Genomic DNA, 15,151 nt, shown 5'->3' with positions numbered 1-15,151 from the left:
CAAGATCATATTTAAATAGCAGAGAAAGATATAACTGCCAAAGAGAACTGGAATGCACTGCTATTTTGTATGCTGCAATGTCCTCTAATAGAGATTATTGCTTTAAACTTGTATGATCACATTTTTCACATGACCTGATTTATGTTTATTAGTGCACACGTTAAAATCAAGGTTAGCTTTGATTCAACCCCTCTTCTTCTCTGTGACTAAACAATTGCATTCTGTATCTAGGCATCCCTTTTGCATGCTCCAAACACAGAGGGCGACACGCTCCACTGCTTCATGATCACTTGTAGTTAATAAGAAACAGAGATATGAGCAGCTTGCTTGGTCAAGGATAAATCTTCATACAACGGGCAAGATTACATATGCAGTGACGCCGATTTTTACGCAGTTTTGGTATCACATATACAGCGCCGCATATAAATGCAGTGTGTATATTTCACCCATCGCCCACAATTTTTACTCCCTCAATCTAACATTGAACCGTGTCGCAAATCGGTATCACATATTCAGTGCAAGGACTTACACAGGGAAGATGGAGAAATTTAACTCCATTTTCACCTTGCCATACCATACATATGCAGGCACAGCAAGCCTTATGCTGAAAATGTGAGCACCATAATTCCCGTAACTGCCTGAAAATATTAACACCCAACGCATGCGTAATATCCATCTACTTGTCAACCACCAATCGCCACCGCAATAATAAAATATATTAATCCTAATCCGCCATTAACCCTCATCGCAATAAACCCAAAACTATTAACCCCTAATCCGCCAAACCCACACAACGCAATAATCGTAATAAATCTATAAACCCCTAAATCTGCCAAACCAACAATGTAAATAACTAATTAAATTACTAAACCCCCTATATATTTTTTTTTATAATTTGGTTTATTATTTTATGTAATGTTAGACTTTATTTTTTTTTAATCTTAGATTAATTAAAAAAATTATTTTTTTTAATTTTAAGTAATGTTTGCTTTTTATTTTAAATGTAACAGTATTTTATAATTGAGGTAATTGGGATTAATTTAGGGGGTGTTAGGTTCGGGGTTTAGTGGATTAGGGGTTAATAGATTTATTAGGATTATGGCGTTGTGTGGGTTTGGCGGATTAGAGGTCAATAGTTTTATTAGGTTTATTGCGTTGTGGTTTAATGGCGGATTAAAGGTTAATAGTTTTATTAGGTTTATTGCAATGTGGGTTAATACATTTATTAGGTTTATTGTGATGTGGGTTAATACATTAATTAGTTCCGATATGGGGGTGATGGCGGATATAGGGGTTTTGACGTGTCGGGTTTATTTTTTGGAGGCGTGTTAGACTTTTACGGAAGATTTAACTTTTTTTTTTTCTTAGGCGCCGGCAGTTTCTAACGTGCCCCAAGTCACTGGCGACTCCAGAAATTTGTATTTATGCACATTTCTGGACATCTCTAGTTTATCCGATTTATGGCACTTTATGAACTGCCGACGCCGTATATGTGATTCCCTGATGAGCGAGGGGAAATTACGGGCGACGTGGGTTTCACATGTAATCTCGCCCAACATGTTATCTGCACCTCTAAATATAACAAACCCTTAAAGGGACATTATACACTGGATTTTTCTTTGCATAAATGTTTTGTAGATAATCTATTTATATAGACCATCTGGGTGTGTTTTTGTAAAAATGGATAGTTTTACTTATTTTTAAATAACATTGTGCTCTTAACCAAGCCCCAACGTTTTAGATGCATACTGATGTATATAGACTTCAGACTGCTTCTGTTTGTACAATAGGTCTTTTCATATGCAGGGGAGGGGTGAGGTTCTGCTGTCAGCCCTTTTCAGTTGGTGTCCCAGGCTTATCTCATTAACAGGGTTCAATTGGAAGCGTCTAAGTAAGTTTTTAATAGGTTTTAAACTGGATTTTTATATCAGTATCTGTGCATATTATTTTTTATAGTAGTGTCTATTACATGCAGTTAAAGTGCATGTATAGTCAACATACTTGCTCTGCATCATTGTGTGTATTTACGAAAATAATAGTGAGTTTCATTCATCAAAATCGCAACATCGAAATCTAAAAAGAAATAATTAATACTTTGCCTTGTATTCTTATCGGCGATTCCTCCGCCCGACATTATGGTGCCACATTATTTTCATGATTGACAGTTCTATTTAGAACAATTTTCCTTTTCCCCGGGGCGTCAAGCCCTTTAAACAAGTTTTTTATTAACACAAATATATTGTTTCTGGAGGACTGAAGTAGGTGAATCCAGACCGAACTCTGCTTAAAGTTTAAAATAAATTTAAAAAAAATAGAAAGAAAAAAAATCAATATAGTCATAAAAATTCCTTTTTCCACCCAACATTCCAATGGTCTATAAATCTGCTTGTTTAGAAGTCAGTAAACTAACTAGATCAACAGAAATAGGGTTGTGATATTGTTAACAGCTGTACAGCATATCTAAATACGTATTACCTGCAGATAAAGCTTAGTGAGATTTCTTTATATTTGGAATACATCTGAAAGAGCTAACACAGACTGCTGAAATGAGTGATACAAATGAGATTAACAGCTGCTGCACACAATCTATATGGGTGTCATGTCTCATTATGGTTACTGTAACTGCTAATATACACACCAGCCTTGTCATCTCAATGGTGCAGAGAATACTTCATCTAGGTTCATGTCGTAAAAACAGACAGTTTCACGTATATCCACATGGGGTAAAGCTAGTTAATATTTCAATGTATTTGCACACTTCCAAAATCACAAGCAACCAAAGAAAATATGGGATCTTCATGGCAGAGACACACTGCAGGCTTACGTTACGCTTAATTAATTATCAAATCTTTAGGATATGATACTCCTAAATCATGTCATTGCAATAGCATCAGGGCTGGCACTGTAATAGGAGCAGGTGAGACCACATGACCCGGGCAGCGTATGACAGAAGTGCCACATAGGGAGAGCATATTCTGGCTAAATTACTCTCATATGAGGTCTATCAGCTGGGTATCAATACTCTTGTGGACGATTTCTGTGTCCTGGACATCACTTTTGGAGGCTGCCGACTATAGTTGGGCTTAGACATCAGTTGATGGAGAGTAGAAAGCAACATTTCATTTTAAACTGGGCAGCACAATGTCTTGAGCCAGCCCTGCATAGCACAGTATCAACTTCTCTGTGAATCATAATAAACAATCTATATTTGCAGACATTTGCTTTCTTAAATAAATACTCAAACAACAAATACAATATTATTTACATAAGTGTTGTTCTTTTGGAAATTTTACAAATAACAGGGATTAGTCCAAACAAGGATGAAGTACAGTTGATATAATACAACTTACCTCTGTTTCTGTACATCTGGAATTACTTGGCTCACCTAAAAGAGATGAACATTATATTAATATCCAAGTGTCACTTCTATACATAAAATACAAGCCTGTACAGTATTGGCCTTCCCATTCAACTAGTAACATTTGGTCGTACTTGTCATTTTAAAGGGAAATTGAAATTCACAATAGTACAAATCAAATTGCTTAGAAACATTTTCACAATATTTTTCCAGTGAATGTTAATGCTTCGGGTTCTGGTTACTTAATATGTCACCAGCAACACACCTAGCAATGTGAAAGTTCCCTTATCTTCTTCCTTTCTCTCAACCCTTCTCAATGAATTTATCCTACCCCAACATGTACATTTTACTTTATTCCAGACTACACTGTGGACAGGCAGGAGGAAAATCTTCCAGGTTACAATGGAAATGTAAAAGGGACATGAATCCCAATTTTTTTATTTTATGATTTAGAAAAAGCAAACAATTTTAAACAACTTTCCGATTTACTTGTATTATCTAATTTGCTTCATTCTCTTGATATACTTTGCTGGAAAGCATATCTAGATAGACTCCGTAGCTGCCGATTGGCCTCGTGTGATTGGCTCATCCATGTGCATTGATATTTCTTCAACAAAGGATAGCTAAAGAATAAGGTAAAATAGATAATAGAAATACATTTGAATATTGTTTAAAATTGTATTTAGATGCGGCGTTCCTAGCAGCGTCTGTGGACTCAGCGAGTCAACCGGAAGTGACGCCGGTATCAGTATAGTCCTTCCATAGAGAGCCAACGGAGTGCCGTAGCAGTGGCGAAACCCAGCCACTATATAGATGTAGGAAAAAGAAAAGATGCAGGCACTGCTGTGGGTAACTTAAAAACAATAAGTCTTTATTTGAAAAGCCATAAAAAATAAACAGCTACAACCGCTGTACAGGCATGAGCAAAAGGTACAAAAAACGACAGAGGCAAGGCAGGGTAGAAAAATAGACAAAAAATTGTACCTTTTGCTCATGCCTGTACAGCGGTTGTAGCTGTTTATTTTTTATGGCTTTTCAAATAAAGACTTATTGTCTTTTAAGTTACCCACAGCAGTGCCTGCATCTTTTCTTTTTAAAATTGTATTCTCTACTTGAATCATGAAATAAAATTGAGTTTAGTGTCCCTTTAAATAGTAGCTCACTGGTGGGAAAAATAAATCCCACTAAATGACTTGTTGAAAATCTCAGCCTCATGGTTTCCAGACAAGCTCTAATTATCTCTTAATTATACGCTGATACACAACTTATTGCAAAACAAAATCTCTTAAAATGTTAGGAGCCAAAAGTCTATTTTTAGGAGCTGCGGCCCGTAGTTACCAGGATTTGTCAAACCCTGACATAACTAATACAATAAATGGCAAACAGTGGCAACCAGGCTTGCTGACCACTGAGTACCGTGACAGTCAGACTCGGCAAGATTAATTCCCAAAGTCAATATTTTATCTCACATACTAATAGTACTACATAGTCAACTAGAAGCCAAAAAAGATATACTGGTAACTCCCCCTTAAACCATGACATGCGTACAATACTTCTCTAAATCTAAAAGAGGAGCAAAATATGAATCTATTAGTGTGTGTGTGTGTATAAATGTGTGTGTGTATATATGTATGTGTGTTAATATCCTTTGTTTTGTGCTGCCATTTAGTTTTATTAGTTGCACCCCAAAATATACATTTGAATAAATATTTTTATTTTAGGAGATCTAAGCAATCACTGTGGATCTGCATTAGTTTATGGCTGTTTAGCCAAAGCATAATACTTATACTAAGTTTCTCAAGTGCCTCTCACTAAAGCACAATATTGCACTGACTATTCAGATTCTCCAAGATCAGAAATGGGGTGTGTACATAATGCCAATCGAATACTTTAAAGGAACAATGTATACACCTTGTAATTACAAGGCATTACTGCTGTGTTGCTATAGAATAACATATCAGCCAAATCTTAAAGGGACAGTTCACCCAAACATTTTCTCCCCTTTAAATTATTCCCAATGATCCTTTTAACCTGCTAGAGCAGTGCTTTCCAAACTGTGTGTCGGGACAGTGTCGGCAGCAGTGTGTAGGTGTGTCCCTGCTTCAGCACTAATTTTTTAAAATTTAATTTTTTTAAACTTTTTTTTGTGGTTTCTGACTTTCCATCTGCCTGCTACTCATATCACATGGTTGACACGTGATTGATACCTAGGGGGTCACAGATCATCTTAACCTATTGGCGCAGATCAGTGGGAACTGAAACTATTGCCATTGGTGGCTTTGGCGGCACATTGGCTCCTGACTGCATGTGTAGTCTCCTTAATTGGCTCGTGACTGCATGTGTAGTCAGTGAGTGGGACAGCAGTGTGTTTGCAGCATGGGCAGTAGTCAATCGGACTCACCAAGCTCTGAGGGCGGCAGCTTAAACGCTGAGCTGAAGTCAGTGGGGGTTTTTTTTGCAACTAGCTCCCAGTAGTGCATTGCTGCTCCTGCTCTTGATATATGGATAGGAAGGGGAAGCTTAAAAATGCTTAATGATGAAATGCGAGTGTCTTTATCTAATATTCCATCAAATATTCAGAAATTGTGTCCATCCTATCAATCTTATACATCCTATTAAAATAGTAAGTAGCTTTTGGTGATATTAAACTTTTGTTTAATACTTGCACATACTTACTGTTACTTGTAAATACATTTTGTTATTATATAATTTATGTATGTGTCCGTATCTCTTAAAACAAGTTAGTTTAACCTCCTGTTTGCTGGTACAACCCAGATACTGTGTTGCGAAATGATGTAGGTCTAAAAAGTGTGTCACCAACATGAAAAGTTTGGAAAGCTCTGTGCTAGAGTGTATTAAATTGGTTACAAGTAGCTCCTTTACTCCTATTTCAGCATTTGAAATAGCTGATTTAGCCTGTGGTATCGCCACCTATACTGAACAAATTAATACTGGAGTATAGGCTATTGAATAGCCTAAGTATACACAGCCAGCAGAAGAGATTACACTCTCAGTGGGATGCAGGATAGTTAAGTAATAAAATGATAATTTTCCATTGTTCTCTCTATGTATTGAGCTTTGGTGTCCCAGCCAAATAAAAGATAAGGAAGCAAATCTGTGTTACAAAGTTATAACATAATGAGATCTGATATCACCTTAAGTTCAACCCATTGTAATAGGCTGTGGTTTCAAAGCACAAAATCAGCTACTTCATATACACAAATAAGCATGAAAATGGAATTTCTCAAATATTTTATACTCTGCAGTTGGTATAACAAGTCATTTAAAATACATTAATGGAAAAACAATTTTACAGTGTACTGTCCCTTTAAGGGACCAGTAAATAGAGTAGATTTGCATAAACAACAAATGCATGATAAAAAGGCAATGCAAAAGCACTTAGTCTGAATTTCAATTAAGTAGTAGATTTTTTTCTGACACATTTCAAAGTTATGTCTATTTCCACTCATCTTATATCATGTGACAACCATCAGCCAATCACAAATCCATATACATATATTATGTACATTCTTGCACATGCTCAATAGAAGCTGGTGACTCAAGAAGTGTAAATATAAAAACTGTATATTTTGTTAAGGGAAGTAAATTGGAAAGTGGTTTAAAATTTTTGACTTGACTGTCCCTTTAACGTTTTTAAAACAAAACAAAATTCACATCCATTTTACTGCAATTCGTTTTCAATTGCCAAACTTCACCCACCATTTGCCTTATTTGGAGGAGTCAATCTGGGCTAACAAGGCTAATAACAGTCATAAATAGAGCCAATTATGGACACATATGTAGCAGAGTTAGCCTCTAGAAATCAGCAGGGTGCATTTCAAGTTCTGAGAATTAGAAATTGCTTACTTTCCAGAGCTAAATTACATTAAAAGGGGGGGGGGTAAAATAAATAATGTATAACTAAACATTGTATATCAAAATCTCAATGTGTTTACTGTCCCTTTATGCTGCAAGGAAACATTTGTAAACTAATTTAAATGGGAAGCTTGCTTTAAACATTAAACTATGGCTAAAAAAGAACAATGATTTCCCTTTAAACGTACTACTTGTCACTAATAGGTAATGCATGTCGCATATCTAAGCGTTTTAGTCTTCACACCACTCCCATAGCAGTATTACTGGAAAAGAACACAATTCTTCAAGCCTGACAAGAAAATCTAGGTTTATTCAGTGGAGGACCACCCATTTCTCAAACAAATATCTGGCACATCTGACTTCCCTGTGCAATTGCTTGCACAGGAGCAGTGGGTAACATTGCACAAAACAGCTCTTGTGCAATGTTAAATAAAGCCTAGTGATGGAGCATCACAAGTGGTGCAAGTGGACAGGCTCTCTACTTGAGAGCTTATTTGCCTGCAATCTTGATACATTTGTCCTTATAACTGGCACGCACCGTATGTACCGTATATACTAATAAGTAGTGTTCCATATATAAAGTGGGACAAAAAATATTCCAGTGAATAATTAAAGGGACACAGAACCCACATTTTTTCTTTCATGATTCAGATAGAGCATGCAATTTTAAGCAACTTTCTAATTTACTCCTATTATTTTTTTTCTTTGTTCTCTTGCTATCTTTATTTGAAAAAGCAGGAATGTTAGCATAAGAGACGGCCCATTTTTGGTTCAGAACCCTGTATAGCTCTTGCAGATTGGTGGCTACATTTAGCCACCAATCAACAAGCGCTACCACCCAGGTGCCGAACTAAAGATGGGCCGGCTCGTAAGGTTTGTCAAATAAAGATACCAAGAGAACGAAGAAAAAATTGATAATAGGAGTAAATTAGAAAGTTGCTTAAAATTGCATGCTCTATCTGAATCATGAAAACAAAAACATTGGGTTCAGTATCCCTTTAGCTCTTTACAGTCTTGACTCCTGTACCAAATACTTTTCTCATCCCTCAAGAGAGCCGTTGTCTTTCAGTGGTTGAGTGGCTGGTGATCCATGTCAGATTTAAATGGAAAGAGAGATATTACTAAGTATGCGTGACACCAAGGATTGTTCAGTTAAGCAATCAATAGCCACTAAAGATTTGATAGACCATCACAAAGATAAATCTATCACACTTAATTTCAACAAGACATTTCGCCATGGAGGATATTTTTTCAATGTTTTATTAGAAATATTAAAACAAGCCACATATATTGGGGGCAGTGGACCTAACGGAACCCCTATACACTAAAGGCAGCATGCAGCACACCAATAACCCACGTCAAAAAGGAGATAACCTATTTTCATATAAGGAGTCCCATACCCCTTTAGTAGCAGATGCCATAGAAATGTCATCCAGCTGTCTACCTGGTAATTTTACAGTGCTCTGGGCTATAAAACTGACATAGCACCCCAAAATAAGCACCATAACAGAGCAAGTAAACACTCTTGAGCGAAAAAAACAGCTCTTTCAAAAGGTGGGATCACATGCCTAGGTGGTTATCCATGATTTCATGACTCAGATAGAGCAGGTGCACAGTCTTTTTATATATACACTTTTTGAGCCACCAGCTCTTACTGAGCATGAGCAAGAATTCACATAATATACGTATATGCATTTGTGATTGGCTGATGGCTGTCACATGATACAGGGGGGGGGGTGGAAATGGACATAACTTTGAAATTTGTCAGAAAAAAAATCTACTACTCATTTGAAGTTCAGACTTAGTGCTATTGCATAGTCTTGTTATCATGTATTTGTTGTTAAAGGGCCACTGTAAGTAAATATTTTCTATGCCTGTTACTAACTAACTACCCCAAATACGCTTTTTATCAATAGCATTTCATTAACATATCTCTACCGTATATCAGAAATCTTGTCTGCAAATTTAATTGTTTTCCAAACCCACTCCGTGGGTATCCTTTGCTCTGTACCAATCCGTTTACAATACCTAGGTTTCAAAATGACGCTTTAAACACAAAGTTATTGGTTTAAGTATTTTGAACATGCAGTGCTGAAAATAGTGGGCAGGATAACGTGACATCATCGGCGAATAAAAGATATAACTTTTAGAACGTTATGAAACTTTGTTTTGGAGAAAATATAGGTCAGTAGGTTTTAATTAATGTTTATTAACTTTAATATGTTAGTTGTTTAGCTTAAAAATTATAACAGAAAGTAATCCTTTAATGCAAATCTACTCTATTTACTGGTCCCCTTATTTAGAAGTAACAATCCTACTCTGTCAAATAAGTGGTCCTATGTCTAACCACTGCCAGCATTTTAAGAGGCATTTATTAGCCCCTTGACAGAAGACCCCAGAACTGAAAGAGTTAGGTTTCACAATTCAAATAACGCTAGCATCATTTTTTAATGTTGATGTTATTGCTCATAAATCCATGTTTCTCTGAACTAATATAAAGAATTTAGCAATCAAAATAAATGGTAGAAATGGGGGAACGTAAAAATGTTAAATTTTATGGAATTCTATATAGGATGACTTTTGGTCATAATTTTTTTTTTATTATTTATTCTTTCACTTACAAAAACATAATAATGTTAAATAGTGACTACAGCAAATCTCTTGTTGAACTTGAAGACTTAGACATAATATGGAAAAAAACACAATTAAATTTCCTATATTACATAATTACACAGATATTAATGTACAATATTACATTTAACGCCCCAGGAAATTAGTAACATTATACTGAAGATTAATACACCTCCTCTGACAGAACACGTCACTCAGACTTACTGAAACATCATCAATGTGAATTCAATGGTTATAGAGGGTATTTATAAAGTATGTGTATACAATATATAAAAAAGTATTCATTATATTATGAGATTTAGGCCCATGGTAAGAAGTGGCAAAACAAGTTATAAAGCTTAGCAGCCACACAGATTTTTAGGAATCATGAATGAGGGTCTACAAAGGCCATAAATATTACATTTCACATATTTTGTGGAAGCAGACAAACTATAGGAACCTAAGCTACCTGGTTCCATGGAATTTTGTAGACTTGCTGCTATTATAGTGTATATTAAAGTCACAGCACAAAAACAACAAGGAAAATACATTTATATTATATTGGGAAGCAATATCATAAATGTTCAGTGCTGACATAGTATATATTTATATTATAACGTGACGCAATACCATAAATGTGCAGTGCTGACATAGTATATATTTATATTATATCGTGACGCAATACCATAAATGTGCAGTGCTGACATAGTATATATTTATATTATAACGTGAAGCAATACCATAAATTTTCAGTGTTGACATAGTATATATTTATATTATAATGTGAAGCAATATCATAAATGTTCAGTGCTGACATAGTATATATTTATATTATAACGTGAAGCAATACCATAAATGTTCAGTGCTGACATAGTATATATTTATCAGAAGAGAGAAAGTCGCACTCCTGAGATCGAACAAAAGCTAGAATAACTTCCATGCCTGTTCATTTCCATTGCAACTCAGGGTACACACTCTTTTAGCACACTATGCCTTTTCACAGAGAAAAAATATCCTGAAGCATATCAGTCTGATCCTGCCCAATGACAGTCCAGCGCCGAAATACCAGGCAATTCCTCTCTGAACAAGAGAAACAACAACCCCAGACAATCGTTTCGGCCTTCTGTGGGCTTCGTCAGTGAGGTGCAGTTGTATCTCTCTAAGGGCATGTGTGCAAGGAGTCCACGTCTGGTTTCCCCCATTACTCTTAGGGAGACCCAAGAGTTATTTGCATAAATAACAGAAGAGAGAGAGCCGCACTCCTGAGATAGAACAAAAGCTAGAATAACTTCCATGCCTGTTCATTATATATTTATATTATATTGTGACGCAATACAATAAATGTGCAGTGCTGACATAGTATATATTTATATTATATTGTGACGCAATACCATAAATGTGCAGTGCTGACATAGTATACATTTATATTATATTGTGACGCAATACCATAAATGTGCAGTGCTGACATAGTATACATTTATATTATATTGTGACGCAGTACCATAAATGTGCAGTGCTGACATAGTATACATTTATATTATATTGTGACGCAGTACCATAAATGTGCAGTGCTGACATAGTATATATTTATATTATATTGTGACGCAATACCATAAATGTGCAGTGCTGACATAGTATATATTTATATTATATCGTGACGCAATACAATAAATGTGCAGTGCTGACATAGTATATATTTATATTATATCGTGAAGCAATACCATAAATGTGCAGTGCTGACATAGTATATATTTATATTATAACGTGAAGCAATACCATAAATGTGCAGTGCTGACATAGTATATATTTATATTATATCGTGACGCAATACCATAAATGTGCAGTGCTGACATAGTATATATTTATATCATATCGTGACGCAATACCATAAATGTGCAGTGCTGACATAGTATATATTTATATTATATCGTGACGCAATACCATAAATGTGCAGTGCTAACATAGTATATCTAGCCTATTTAAATCTACTAAATGATAAAGCAAGTTAATTAATATATTCTGAGAATGTGCAACTACTTTATAATAATCACTTCAATCTTACTCAGTCTCTCTTCCAGAAGAAACTCTAAATACATAAAGGCGTCTTCCTGAACGACTTATTGATGCTAAGGTAAGGGAGATTATACTTAGAAAAATGTTTTTGCTCCTTAAAGTGATGGTAAACTGACTTTTTTAGTTACAATATTAGTAATCATAAACGTTTTTTTTTATTAATTACCCGTTTGTAACTAAAATTACCCTTATGTAAATAAAATAAAAAGTTTAAGTTTCCCATCACTTTAAATGGAAATGAAATCCAACATTTTATTTTACGATTCAGATGGAACATGTGAAATTAAAACAACTTTCCAATTTACTTCTATTATCCAATTTGCTTTGTTCTCTTGGTTGCTGAACGATCACCTTCTTAAGAGCAGACTACAACACTGCGACTCTTGGCAGGGCCCTCTGCCCATTTGATCCCTATAATTGTTTTGTTGTACTCTGCCTTTGTTTATAGCGCTGCAGAATCTGTTGGCGCTCTACAAATAATCGATAATTATAATAAATTACCTAGAAAGGCTGTTAAAGGGACAGTCTAGTCAAAATTAAACTTTCATTATTCAGATAGTGGGACATGTAATTTTAATCAACTTTCCAATTTACTTTTATCATCAAATTTGCTTTTTTCTCTTGATATTCTTAGTTTAAACTAAACCTAGGTAGGCTCATATGCTAATTTCTAAGCCTTTGAGGGCTGCCTCTAATCACATGCTTTTTAAATTTCTTTGCAACACAAAGAGACAAAGTAAATGTGGGCCGTATAGATAACACTATGGGCTAGATTTATCAACCCTGAGGCGTACAGGGGCGCGTATACGTGCCCCTGTACTACTCAGCTCGCCTGTGGCGGGGCGCAATTACCCGCAGGTAATTAACATTGCACACGAGCGCAATTTTGCGCTCGCGTGCAGTCCCACCCCCTGCCCGCGCACAGCCAATCACGCACGGGCAGGAGCTGTCAATCTCCTCGGTCGGACTCGACCGAGGAGATTGAATTTTGCCAGAATAGATGTGGCGAAGATGTTAGGGAAGCAGCGGTCTGGTGACCACTGCTTGATAAATCGCGGCGAGCAAATTCTTGTGAGAACTTGCTGCCGCAGGGGCTTGATAAATCTAGCCCTATGTTCTGGCACAGAAAGTTATTTAAGATTTAGCACAACACAATGCTAAATGCTAGAGACAATCCTTTATAATAAGTGTGTTTGTTCGAAACGGTCATGCACAGTAGAGACTGCGAGCGAGGACAAACACACCTGGCCTTAGAGTCCCTACCTGAAAAGCCGGTGCGGTCGAAAGCGGGCGTGGTTGGGTGTGACAAGGGCGTGGCCGATCGGTCACGAGCGCAAGAGGGATAGAGGGGAGAGAAGAAGAAAGAAGGGGAGAGCGATAAAAAGAGGGGAGAGCGATAGAAAGAGGGGGGGGAAAGAACAAAATAGATGGGAAAGAGCAAGAGAGGGGAGAGAGAGCACAAAAGAGAGGGGGGAGAGAGAGAGCACAAAAGAGAGGGGGAGAGAGAGCACAAAAGAGAGGGGGGAGAGAGAGCACAAGAGAGTGGGGAGAGAGAGAGCACAAAAGAGAGGGGGGAGAGAGAGAGCACAAAAGAGAGGGGGGAGAGAGAGAGCACAAAAGAGAGGGGGGAGAGGGAGAGCACAAAAGAGAGGGGGAGAGAGAGAGCACAAAAGAGAGGGGGAGAGAGAGAGCGCAAAAGAGAGGGGGGAGGGAGAGCGCACAAAAGAGGGGGAGAGAAAGAGCGCAAAAGAGAGGGGGGGAAGAGAGAGAGGGGGAAGAGAGGGAGAGCAAAAAAAGCAAGAGAGAGGGATGTAGAGAGCGAGCAAAAGAGAGGTGGGAGAGAGCGCAAAAGAGAGGGATGGGAGAGAGCGCAAAAGAGAGGGATGGGAGAGAGCGCAAAAGAGAGGGATGGGAGAGAGCGCAAAAGAGATGGGGAGAGAGCGCAAAAGAGAGGGGAGAGAGAGCACAAAAGAGAGGGGAGAGAGAGCACAAAAGAGAGGGGAGAGAGAGCACAAAAGAGAGGGGAGAGAGAGCACAAAAGAGAGGGGAGAGAGAGCACAAAAGAGAGGGGGGGAGAGAGAGCACAAAAGAGAGGGGGGGGGAGAGAGCACAAAAGAGAGGGGGGGAGAGAGAGCACAAAAGAGAGGGGGGGAGAGAGAGCACAAAAGAGAGGGAGAGAGAGCACAAAAGAGAGGGAGAGAGAGCACAAAAGAGAGGGAGAGAGAGCACAAAAGAGAGGGAGAGAGAGCACAAAAGAGAGGGGGGAGAGAGAGCACAAAAGAGAGGGGGGAGAGAGCACAAAAGAGAGGGGGGAAGAGAGAGCGCAAAAGAGAGGGGGAGGGAGGGGGAGGGAGAGAGCAAAAGAGAGGGAGACAGAGAGCGCAAAAGAGAGGGGGGAGAGAGCGCAAAAGAGAGGGGGGAGAGAGCGCAAAAGAGAGGGGGGAGAGAGAGCAAAAGAGAGGGGGGAGAGAGAGCACAAAAGAGAGGGGGGAGAGAGAGCACAAATAGATGGGAAAGAGCAAGAGAGGGGAGAGAGAGCACAAAAGAGAGGGGGGAGAGAGAGAGCACAAAAGAGAGGGGGAGAGAGAGCACAAAAGAGAGGGGGGAGAGAGAGCACAAGAGAGTGGGGAGAGAGAGAGCACAAAAGAGAGGGGGGAGAGAGAGAGCACAAAAGAGAGGGGGGAGAGAGAGAGCACAAAAGAGAGGGGGGAGAGGGAGAGCACAAAAGAGAGGGGGAGAGAGAGAGCACAAAAGAGAGGGGGAGAGAGAGAGCGCAAAAGAGAGGGGGGAGGGAGAGCGCACAAAAGAGGGGGAGAGAAAGAGCGCAAAAGAGAGGGGGGGAAGAGAGAGAGGGGGAAGAGAGGGAGAGCAAAAAAAGCAAGAGAGAGGGATGTAGAGAGCGAGCAAAAGAGAGGTGGGAGAGAGCGCAAAAGAGAGGGATGGGAGAGAGCGCAAAAGAGAGTGTAAGGATTCCGCTTCATGTTTTACCTATGCCTTTCCCATTCACCTTATGTATGGATTCCACTCCATGTTTTACCTATGCCTTTCCCATTCACCTGACTTCAGCCTTACCTGTACTTAAGGCATCAGCTGACTGCAGACAGGTGCTTAATTATTAAGTTTCTAGACTAGCTCTGAAGTCTGTCTGTTTTCCACTTGCTGTGTGTTTTCTCTGAAAACAAACCAGTCTGCTTTTCTTCCAATTTCTGAACCAGCTACTACCTTGGGATTACT

The 15,151-nt window shown here is 38.2% G+C and overlaps 1 protein-coding gene across 4 annotated transcripts in view; it reads right to left on the bottom strand.

Moving 5' to 3' along the window:
* Positions 1 to 15,151, bottom strand: part of SPIRE1 (spire type actin nucleation factor 1) — a 418,349-nt gene that overhangs the window by 358,293 nt on the left and 44,905 nt on the right. For all 4 annotated transcript variants that reach the window (XM_053714898.1, XM_053714899.1, XM_053714900.1 and 1 more), the window contains exon 2: positions 3,351 to 3,385. In XM_053714898.1, coding sequence (XP_053570873.1) covers positions 3,351 to 3,385 — 35 coding nt within the window. The remainder of the gene's footprint in view (positions 1 to 3,350; positions 3,386 to 15,151) is intronic.

The sequence above is a fragment of the Bombina bombina genome, chromosome 5 (assembly GCF_027579735.1).
Source record: "Bombina bombina isolate aBomBom1 chromosome 5, aBomBom1.pri, whole genome shotgun sequence".
Lineage (NCBI taxonomy): Eukaryota > Metazoa > Chordata > Amphibia > Anura > Bombinatoridae > Bombina > Bombina bombina.
This window is presented reverse-complemented; position numbering and strand designations above follow the sequence as displayed.